General features: G+C 43.3%; 1 protein-coding gene across 1 annotated transcript in view; it reads left to right on the top strand.

The window, feature by feature from the left end:
• The window catches only part of ANGPT1 (angiopoietin 1), a 460,247-nt gene that overhangs the window by 292,084 nt on the left and 155,941 nt on the right, over positions 1 to 12,222 (top strand). Inside the window, exon 4 of the mRNA XM_082257926.1 lies at positions 8,375 to 8,607. Coding sequence (XP_082114052.1) covers positions 8,375 to 8,607 — 233 coding nt within the window. The remainder of the gene's footprint in view (positions 1 to 8,374; positions 8,608 to 12,222) is intronic.

Here is a 12,222-nt window from a genome sequence, read left to right as displayed (position 1 = left end):
GCAGCTGAGGTGACTCTTGGTCTTCCTTTCCTGGGGCGGTCCTCATGTGAGCCAGTTTCTTTGTAGCGCTTGATGGTTTTTGTGACTGCACTTGGGGACACTTTCAAAGTTTTCCCAATTTTTCAGACTGACCTTAATTTCTTAAAGTAATGATGGCCACTAGTTTTCCTGTACTTAGCTGCTTTTTTCTTGCCATAATACAAATTCTAAACTGGCCACACACTGCACAGAAGTTAATCTGTGTTAGTGTGGCCGTTTTTCATGCTTTGGCTGGCCATTCAGAGGTACAGGACACTGTGCAGACATACAGCTTGCTTGTTTCGGGCAGTTTGTTTAGCCACCACAGACCCCCCCTCCCCCCAATCACAGACTGCCTCTGGCACGCACCCCCTCCCAATTACAGTCCGCCTCTCGCACAAATCCTCTTCCAATCACAGCTTGCCTCTGGCACACAGCCCCTCCCAATCACAGCCTGCATCTTGAACACACCCCCTACTTAAGCACATCCTGCATGCTGAACAGACTATGGAATACAGGCATGCAGTGTGTCTGCACAGTGTCCCGGAACCCCATCCCCCAGTATCAGGAAGTAGAGATACATGGTCACATGACAGAACATTTAACCTTGGAAAAAATGGTAAGAAAGATAATTTCTGAAACTAAGCAAAAGCAGGTATGGTGCCTACATGGTAATAACTTTTTACCGTTATCATCAAGAATGAAAATAAAAGGAAATCCCAAATTTTAGGTTGTCCCCATAACAGGAATAGGGGGGAAATCTTCAAATGGGGACACTAGCTCTGTTGTCCTGAGGGGATAGGGGCGATAGATTCTCTTAATTTACAGGGATTTCCTGAAACTTACTGTTTTGGCAATGGGATAGGAAGTGAAGGGAAATCACCCCAGTGGAACACAGATGGCAAATTAAAAAAAAAAAAACCTGACAGGGGTTATCACCCTCCGCTACTCTATTCAAAATTAAGAAAAAAAAGTTTTCCCCTTTGGTTCTACTTTACCATGACAAAATAAACCTTCTCCTGAATACAAAGCATCTTGTTATGGCACACATTCTCCAAAACATGTATTGGCTTCTAATATATAAGCATCAATCCACTAGATCCAAACTGGAAAACTGGTGTGAACATAGACCTTCTCGTCACTCATGTACAAAGCAAATGGCTGAGGAAGCACCAAGATTTGTGTGTTGATCTATTATGACAATCTGTTACTGTATTCATGTGTTCATCATAGATATAATGCTTACAATATGGCACTGTATGTTGGTGAATATTTTTATTGTTTTTAACCATTATAATATAGCTTTTATGTTATGTTATCAATTCTTTTTGTATATTCCTGTTGAGGCACATTTAAAGTAACATTATATATTAATCTCCCACCTATGATTTAGTGAGAAATTGGGCATGTCAATTTATCTAAATTATTGATGATGCCATAATGGGAATGTGAGGGATAGGTTCATTTACATTTATTATATGCAATATCTAAAATATGTTTAAACAAATTTCATGTTATTGAAAATCCTGCTGTATATGGCTATTTTGGCAAACTAAAACTGATAGAAAAATATCTGACATGGGATTTAACTCTTCCCCATTCTTCCCAAAATTTACAAAATTTTGTCTTTAGCCATACTACACTTTCCTTATTGACTCCAATGCATGATTTTATGCATTTTGCCAAAATGGTGAAGTTTACCAGTGTTTCTTTAGTGTTTCATAGGAATTTTAGGAAATTGAAAGCTCTCAATTTCGCTCAGAGGTCAGTGGTGCAGCCTATTTTCATCCACCAATAAGTAACAAATTAAAGTGGTTGTAAAGCCTTAAAGTGTAATTCCACTTTTTGTTGAGAAAAAACACTCCTGTCTGGGTAATCCCTACATTACAAGAATTTTTTTAAAAAAACTTTGTTGCAGATCCCTACCTTTTGTTATTCTGAAGAAATCATTGTTCCTCTGTGCCGAGTGGGGCAAATGGGAGTCGTTTCTCAGCTATTGAAGCTGCAGGGCTCTAATGAGGAAAGCTGCTGGGCCTGCATCCCTTTAGACGTGTTTCTATTTGGAGTATCTCATCAAAAAGGACATTTTTGTTGCAGGGGATGCCAGAAATCTGACTTGTATCTTAGTGCAGACTTCTGGGAAAATTGGCGACCCAATTACACAAACAGGAAATGGTTTCTGGGGTGTGGTCAGTATACATTCTGTGTACAGAACAGCTCCAGGTAGCCATATTGCATTGCATTTTCAGAAAATTACAACAGCTGCAAATCAAAAAGGAAAGGTAATTTTTAATTAACATTCAATTACATTATGATTTGTGTTGCAATTGTATACGTATATTGTTTTTTCTTTATTTGCTCATTTTTTTTCCCCACGAAAGTGGAGTTACTCTTTAAGGTTTTTCACCTTAATGCATTCTACTCAATAGGGTGAAAATCCTTCTGTGTTGCAGCTCCCCCCCAGACCCCCCTGTTTCTTACCTAAGCCTGATCCAATCCAGCGATGTGCACAAGCGCAGCAGCTCCAGCCACTGTCGCTCTCCTCACTGGATAGATTGGTAGCAGCTGGAGCCTCTGTCTATCAAAAGCTGTGACTTTTTTTGCAAATTTGCTTTCTGCTACGTATTTTTGGTAAACAAAATTGCAATAAGCGTATTTTGATTGGTTTGCGCAAACGTTATCGCAGCTACTAACTACGGGAAATTTATGTCATTTTTATTGGTTTTTTTTTAACTAGTAATGGCAGCGATCTGCAATTTTTTTTGCGGGACTGCGACATTGCGGCGGACAGATCGGACCCTTGACTGACATTTTTGACACTTTTGGGGGTACCAGTGGCAGTGCTATAAATATGCACTGTTACTGTAAAAATGACACTGGCAGGGAAGGGGTTAATTTTTATCCGTGATCAAGGGGTTAATGTATGCCTGGTGCTTACTGACGTGTGTGGGGGGAGGGGGTTGTGTGACACAGACACAGATCGCAGGTTCAGCTATGCTCTGACCCTGTCTGCTATGCTCTGACCCTGTCTTTACACAAGCGGGCGGATCTCCCGACGATCCTCCCCTGGTCCGACTCCCACTGTAACTGAATACAGCGGGAGCGAGCCACCGCGCGCGCGCGCCGCCCACAAGGGGAGGAGTCCAGCAACGTAGGTCTACGTCGCTGGACGGAATCGAGCCACTTTGCCGCAGTAGTATCCATGTGAGCGGTCGGCAAGTGGTTAAGTGAGGGTCTTGTACCTAAGATAGTAAAATAAAAAGTATTTTAAGTTAAATCATTTAACACTGTACTAAAGCTGGTTGATACAGGAGCTGAGATAGATGACAGAGTTTAAAATACAATTTATCATACAGAGGGAAGGGGGTATCACTGTATTGATGTATATCATGGGGTAAAACAGATGGATTTGACCTATGAACCAAAAGAGAAAAAAATCAAGCCAGCATGAAGAGAAGTAGCGCTGTGCCGTTATTCCATACAGCACCCATGACACTCTTCTTAAAGAAGTCTACAGACCTGGCGGCAGTTCCACTTAGAAACGTAATAATTGGCCTCTTCAACGGCAGCTTGTATTTTACCAAACATGACATTGTAGAGAGGAAAGGTAATATGGATTGTATTGCAGCTTGTCATGCTCTGGACAAGATAATAGAAGGTAATAGCAAGCCAGAAAAGTAATGGGACCCAAGGGTAACTTCAGGCATTTATCTTAACTTGTTCTCATCAACAAAGGAACACAGGAAAAATAACTTCCAATACAATGAGTGAGTTCAAGGCCACAAAGAAAAATGGCTTACATTCCAATAATAAATATATGACCGACTAATGGTTCATCAATTACAAATGCAAAAATACGCAGTACAAACCAGGCTAAGAGGGACTTAAATGCATATTTATTTCTGTGCAGAAATGTTGCAAATATATACATACAAATTTCACATTGGCTTCGGCCGGTGGAATTCGTCTGTAATAAACCTCCAGCAGAACCTTTTTGTCAAATATCATGGAGAGTACAAGATAAAAGGTCAATAGTGAAAATTCAAGCTGTGGCTTGGGGTGGGGTGGCCAGGGTGTGCAAAGCAACATCTCTCAAATCCAGTCCTATGTGTTATTATTAATATCTGGAACAGCTGTGGTAATTAGACATGATCTAGAAATTGAAGTAAACTGTAGTCATGAAAGTAAAGCTAGTAATGGAATATGGGCTCCATGGCTTATCTGACATTCAGTGTCCTATTCCACCGAATAGGCAAATCAATATTAACCACTTCTCCCTGGGTGGACATCATATGACGTCTGTAAACTTTGCGGGGGTATACCGGGATGATGCCTCTAGCTAGAGGCATCATCCTGGTACCGTGGTTTAGAGCCGACGATTGGCTTTCCGTCGGTAACAACCGATGTGGCTCGGGAGCCGCTCGATCGTTACCCGGGGGCGGGAGGGGACGTCCCCCCCCTCCCGCCGCCTTCCGTGGCTTTTACAGAGGCTCCCGTCCCACCGGGAGCCCCGAGCACCCAGCCGGCGCGTCCGCCAGCTGGATGGAGTCCCGATCAATGCCGGAAATGGCTTCGATCGGGTCCTCGATGACGTAACCTGGAGGCGGCGTCCATGACGTCACTTCCGGGTTAGTGTGCTGCAAAAAGGTGGCAAATTTGAAAAACCTGCTGTATGCAAAAACGCAGTTTTCGGCGTTTTGCATACATGGAAGTGTAGTGGAGGGGTCTAGGGTCTTTTAGACCCTCGATCCCTCCATAAAGAGTACCTGTCACTGCATATTGCTGTCACAAGGGATGTTTACATTGCTTGTGACAGCAATAAAAGTGATCAGATTTTTTTTTTTTTTTTTTAAAACTGTAATAAAGTTAAAAAAAGAAATAAAATAAATGGGAAAAAAAAATAAAAATGTAGCCGCCCCCGTCACCGTTAGCTCGCGCACAAAAAAAAACGTACACGGAAGTCGAGCCGCAAATTAAATCGCTGTTCAAACCACACATGTGAGGTATCGCCGCGATCGCCAGAGCGTGAGCAATAATTTAAAAAAAAGAGCTACACTCTAACTCTAAACTGGTAACCGTTAAATAAATTTAAAGCGTCGCCTATTGAGATCTCTATTGACCGTAGTTTGTCGCCATCCCACGGGGGGGGCACAATTTTAAACCGTAACATGTTGGGTATCTATTTACTCGGCGTGACATCATCTTTCACAATATACAAAAAAATGGGCTAACTTTACTGTTTAGTATTTTTTAAATGCAGTGAAATGTGATTTTTCAAAATTTTTCCCAAAAAAATGGCGTTTTAAAGACAGCTGCGCAAATAACGCGTGACAAAAAATATTGCAATGACCGACATTTTATTCTCCAGAGTCTTTGCTAAAAATATATATATAACGTTTGTGGGTTCTAAGTAGTTTTCTAGGAAAAAATACTGATTTTAACTTGTAAACAAAAAGTGTCCGAAATAGGCCTGGTGGGTAAGTGGTTAATAACACAATAAAAAATAATTATATATAAAGTGATTTGTGCACAATTGGATAAATATAAAAAATATAAAATATATATTATATAATACAGTTATTACCTTTTATATTTCTTGACCCTCCCTCTTAGATTATAAGCTGTAATAAATAGGGCCCTCTGATTCCTCCTGTATTTTATTTTACTCTAACTTTAAAGTGCTATACTGATAGCCCTATAAAAATCCAAACACAATAATAATAATAATATATTGCTTTTTGGGGGAAAGAATTTGTGGAAAGTTGCAGCAATTCCAAATGCTGAAAATGCATTTACTATATTTTACTTATTATTGTGTAAAGCAGTGGTTCTCAACGCGTGTCCTCAGAACCCACTAACAGGCCAGATTTGCAAGATAACTGAAATACATCACAGGGGATATCATTTGCTGCTCAGTGATTGCAGTATTCTAGTCTGCACCTCCCCAAGGTAATACCTAAAATATGGCCTGTTAGTGGATCCTGAGGACAGGAGTTGAGAACCACTGGTGTAAAGGGTCCTTTGTTTTCAGACATTGCTTGTTTATCAAAAAAGAAATAACCCTGTGTGGTTTAAAAATATTGGATTTTCCTACACTTGGAAGTAGGCTTGGAGTGCTGGAAGCTTTTTTCTGAGGTTTTCTTGTATGGTGCTATCATTCCAAGGATATGGCAGCCATATGGAAGTGTTCTGACTGAGAGAGGACAGTTTGATATCTGCTCACATATAGAATTACAGGGATGATAGATGCAGTCATAGGTAACTGCATCTGTCAATGGATGAGGTCAGAGGCTGGCCGCTATTATTTTCCCTGTGTGATCCAGATGTTTAGATCCAACAGATTCGGTATATACATATGTGTGTTCACCAGATCAGATCATTTAAGGTAAACAATAGTCTGTTTTTTGTGAATACATATTTTGGCTATCATTGTTAAAATGTACCTGAAGGAATTTGTACCAATCGTTCCATATTTTGATTGTAATATTTCATATACACATTGGGAAGCACAGTAGAGCCTTCTATGAACAGATTGTGTCCACGTGTCTTATCTGAAAACAAAAGACATACTCCTTATTTGAGTATACTGGGTGAAGTCATGAAATTAATTTCTTTAAGGCCAACTGTACATCCAGAACTGCTGGTTTATAGTAGAGTTACAGCCTAAATATTATACTGCATGCAGCTGTTTTTTTGTTTTTTTCAGAGCTTCATGGTACAGTGCTTAGTCGATATCTTGTGAATAAAAAAGTGAACTGTGAAATCAGCATACAAAAATGTGCACAAGGGTGCAGAATAGGAACAACTTCCAAAGCGGAAGGGCCTCAATACTTGAACTTCTCGGGGTGCAAGGCTCCTGACAGGTGAAAGGCAATCTATGGTCTACCTAGGCCAAAGCCAGGTGGACTCCTTTCCTTAGGGACCTGCCTATATTGGCTCTCCACGTACTTGATAAGAGGTCTCCTGAAAAGAGGGGGTTGGGAAGATAAAAAAGATCAGAGGGCCACAGATCCTCTGCTTGACATTAGGGCAGGCCCTGACAAACCTGAACCCTTAGTCTCTGTGCAAACAAACACCCATGCAGTATAAGTGCCCTTGATAAATAATTAAAATGTATAAAGAAATGCCATGTGCTTTACACAAGGTGGGCATTCTGGCTGGTATACAAATTGCTCTGAGATAACCAAAAGTTCTGCCCCATGAGGTATGTGCAAAGTAGAAAAGTGAAACCACTCCCCAGGGGCACATCACCAGCAACTTCTTGCATCTTAAGCATGCGGTCATTTTAGGTCTACTAGCCATCACTAGTACATTGAAACAATGGCTTCTATGGAAAAAGACCTGGAAGCAAAGACAAAGTATGCCAAGACTAGTTAATGGTGGACCCTATTGCATAAAAGTCATTGTTTATATGCACTGGGTTGATTGTGGCCAACAAGCTTGGAATAATTAACTCTATAATATTGGCCTGTAGCTGTGCTAAAACCCAATGGTTCTGGATGTGCAGTTGGCCAGGGGTCATAAAGGAATAATTTGCATGGCTCTGCCCACTATTCTAAAAAGAGCAGTGACTGCCTTGTTTTTGGGAGTTGTTAGCCCTGGTTCACACTGCCGTGATTTGTCATGCGACTTGAGAGTTCAAAGTAACATGACAAGTTGCGTCCCATTAACTGCAACGGAACTGTTCTAATCGGTGCAACTCAAGTCATCCTAACTTAGAAAAAGGTTCCTGTGTTACTTTTGTTGGCGGCCTTGCAATGACTTGCATTGGCTTTTATTAAAGAAGAAGGATATGAAAGCAGCGGTGAAGTCACGCTGGGATGAAGGAAACTGCGGCAGTGTGAAGCGGGGCTGAAGGCTATGAGGCAAATAAATACCTTCTGCTTTTAGTAAGCTCCAATGTGTTTCAACCTGGTTTAATGTAGATCGTTTGGTTCCTTTTGGCCCACCTCACTCTGACCTGTCTGATTACATTTCCTAATATACACACTGGTTAATACCCAACGAATAGTTATAAGTATATCATGTGTGACATAGCTTGTTTATTGTCTATTTATCCTTATAGACATATTGTTTTTTTTCAGCAGGTAAGACCTGTCCCACAGACTTGATTTACAGTTACTGAGCAGTACAACAAAGTAGCAAGCTTATCCAGCCTATGTAAAACACATAAATACTGTTATAAATAACCATATGAAAATAATACTTCTCAGTAGAAACATTGACATTTACATACATACATGTATATAAAAAAAACTAAAAGTATCCTAAATATTTCCTCTACTACTTGGGCCAAACATTCCGATCTACATGTGTTTGGATTGTAATATTTGTTCTCTTACTTTTATTCTTTCAGTCTGTTAGAAAATAAGATAATGGAGATGGAAGGGAGACACAAAGTGGAACTGGACACACTAAAAACGGAGAAGGAGACGTTACAAGGCCTTGTCTCCCGTCAGACCTACATCATACAAGAGCTAGAGAAGCAGCTGACCAAGGCCACAAATAATAACAGTATCTTACAGAAACAACAACTGGAACTTATGGATACTGTTCACAACCTGGTTAAACTCTGCTCCAAGGAAGGAGGTAATTCATTTAAAAAAGTTTTTCTTTATCTTTGTAAAGTGGTATTCCAGAAACACATGGGAATAATAAGGCAACAGAACATCAATGTAGTGTTATCCAGTTTAACTATTTCCTGCCAAGCCTATTGTCAATTGACAGCTGGGCGGGACATTCATCATTCCGGGTGGACGTCAAATTATGTCCTCGCGGTATGCGTCTCCCGTGCACCCCAAGGGTCGCAATCCGGCATGTTCTTTCACTGGCTGTGTACATTAGACACAGCCGATGACTGATCAGTGTACTGGCCCACTGCCGGTATCATGTGATCCCTGTGACCAATCACAGCAAATCACATGACAATTGTACACAATGAATGGCTTCCTTTCATGTCAATCATTGTGTACAATTGTGTTGCTAGCTGTGATTGGTCACAGTGATCACATGGTACAGACAGGGCCAATCTCAGCCCATCTGTACCATGTGATTAGTAGGGATGATCGAACGGTTCGGGTCGACCATCGGTTCGACCCGAACATTGGATGTTCGATATTCGGCCGAATACCGAACTTTTTGCGGCAAAAGTTCGGTATTCGGCCACCAGAACCGCCCAAAATGCACTGGGACAGGAACTGGGCTTTAAAAGCCCGTGATTGGCCCAGAAACGTCTGCAAAAGCCAATGAGGGGGCAGGAGTCTCCTAGGAACGTGATTGGAGTGACTACGGGGACCAGAGGCCAATCAGGAGTGAATACGCCCCACACTATATAAGATGGCCCCGCCTAACCCCTAGCACAGTTATCCAGAGCCTGTTGAAGAGAGTTGAAGCAGTTCTGTCTGACTCCTGCTTGCTACACTACATTTCCTACATATCGAGTGGTTCTAAAGCTCCATATAGCAGAATTGTATTTAGCTTACAGCCAGTGTAGTTAGATACAGCGATTGTGCTGGTTCTTAGAGTTAAAAAAAAAAAAAAAAAAAAAAACTTAAGGGACAGTGTCAGTCTTCTGCTGTATGGAGCTTTCTATTTAGTGGAAAGGGATATCTAGTGTAGTTAGGGAACTTTGTACTACATTAGTTAGATTTGAAAATTTAGTTTCTGTAGGGAAAGTGTGAGGGTTCTGTTTAGTGAGCACGTGGCACAGTGCTGCTCTATCACAGCAGGTATACGTGCTTGCTAGGCAGCAAAATACAGTGACAACTTAACGCCTGTTGTTCAAAGCGTTAGGTGCACTGTACAAAAGCCTTTGCAACTGTGCGTGACACGCAACTGCTGTGCTGTATCCAGCGACAACTGTGGGTCGCATAGCAGTGTGCGTTTTTCACCGCACACAGTTGCCAACGCATCAGTGACAACCTAACGCCTGTTGTTCAAAGCGTTAGGTCCACTGTGCAAAAGGCTTTGCTACTGTGCGTGAACCGCAACTGCTGTGCTGTATCCAGCGACAACTGTGGGTCGCATAGCAGTGTGCGTTTTTCACCGCACACAGTTGCCAACGCATCAGTGACAACTTAACGCCTGTTGTTCAAAGCGTTAGGTGCACTGTACAAAAGCCTTTGCAACTGTGCGTGACACGCAACTGCTGTGCTGTATCCAGCGACAACTGTGGGTCGCATAGCAGTGTGCGTTTTTCACCGCACACAGTTGCCAACGCATCAGTGACAACCTAACGCCTGTTGTTCAAAGCGTTAGGTCCACTGTGCAAAAGGCTTTGCTACTGTGCGTGAACCGCAACTGCTGTGCTGTATCCAGCGACAACTGTGGGTCGCATAGCAGTGTGCGTTTTTCACCGCACACAGTTGCCAACGCATCAGTGACAACCTAACGCCTGTTGTTCAAAGCGTTAGGTCCACTGTGCAAAAGGCTTTGCTACTGTGCGTGAACCGCAACTGCTGTGCTGTATCCAGCGACAACTGTGGGTCGCATAGCAGTGTGCGTTTTTCACCGCACACAGTTGCCAACGCATCAGTGACAACCTAACGCCTGTTGTTCAAAGCGTTAGGTCCACTGTGCAAAAGGCTTTGCTACTGTGCGTGAACCGCAACTGCTGTGCTGTATCCAGCGACAACTGTGGGTCGCATAGCAGTGTGCGTTTTTCACCGCACACAGTTGCCAACGCATCAGTGACAAATATGCCTGGTAGACCAAGAAAAAGCATACGTGGCCCTGCTGCGGAAAGGGGCACAGCTTCTAGGGTGTCTAGAGGCAGGGGTGGACGTGGTGGTCAGTCCTCAGCCAGGCCACCATTTGGATTGTTCTCCGGCAGTGGCCAAGCTATACGTCCACAGTATGTACAGGAGGTGGTGGACTATATGAACAAACCCTCATCATCGGCATCATCTGCAACTACAGTGACCCAGGCAGAGAAAAGTGGTCAGTCTTCTGCAGTTGTCAGAACAAATACAGATGAGTCCATGTCCACCTCATGTCCTCCCTTAGACCCAATTTCAGACATGGCAGAGGAGTCAGCTGAGCTGTTTGACCACAGTGTCGGCCATCTACTCCAGCCTGATGCTCAGTCCTTTATGGAGTCTGATGTTGGGTCTGAGTTTGAGGAGGAGGCAGAGCAAACAAGAGGGGAGAGCAGACGGCCCGCTCCATCTAAGGCCGCACCTGTTGTCTCCCAGGCCAGGCCTGATGCTCAGTCTTTGATAGAATCAGATGTTGGGTCTGAGGTTGAGGAGGAGGCAGAGCAAACAAGAGGGGAGAGCAGACGGCCCGCTCCATCTAAGGCCGCACCTGTTGTCTCCCAGGCCAGGCCTGATGCTCAGTCTTTGATGGAGTCAGATGTTGGGTCTGAGGTTGAGGAGGAGGCAGAGCAAGCAAGAGGGGAGAGCAGACGGCCTACTCCATCTAAGGCCGCACCTGTTGTCTCCCGGGCCACTATACACACCTCATCTTGCTGGGCCTTTTTTGAGACATCCCATGCAGATAAAACAGTTGCGATCTGCAAGATTTGTAAGAAGGGTATAAAACGTGGCAAAAATGTCAACCACCTGGGTACAAGCTGCCTAAACAGGCATTTGACAACCCACCACTCGGCCCGTTGGCAGGAGCATTTAAAGAACCCACAAAAGGGCCAAAGATTGGTCAGTCGGCCTCCTAGTTCTCCTCGCGCTCCTCCTCATGCTCCATCTGCTCCACCTGCTCCACCTGCACATCAGTCTGTTCCTGGCCCTGCTATAGTCACTCGTCACCTGTTGGCAGCCTCCACTGGCAGGGATGATGATATAGCAGGCAGTGTCGCATCTACCTCCAGCACACCACCAGCTGTATCATCTAGACGCCAAATTTCGATTCCACACATGCTGGAACGAAAAAAAATGTATACTCCCCGCCACCCACATGCCCAGCGTCTAAACAGTAGTTTGGCTAAACTACTGGCTCTGCAACTATTACCATTTAACCTGGTAGAGTCTGCTCCCTTCCGTGACTTCGCAAAATGTGCAGTTCCACAGTGGCAGGTGCCAAGTCGGCATTACTTTTCCCGTAAGGCCCTGCCATCCCTATACCAACATGTGGAAGGCAATGTAGTGTCATCCCTGGCCAAGTCAGTCAGCCGTAAGATACACTTGACGGCTGACACTTGGTCAAGCAAACATGGGCAGGGACGGTACATTTCTGTCACTGCTCACTGGG

This window comes from Pelophylax lessonae, assembly GCF_965119305.1.
Source record: "Pelophylax lessonae genome assembly, chromosome: 5".
Lineage (NCBI taxonomy): Eukaryota > Metazoa > Chordata > Amphibia > Anura > Ranidae > Pelophylax > Pelophylax lessonae.
Note: the sequence above shows the minus strand (reverse complement) of the source record. Positions and strands in the feature narration are given on the sequence as shown.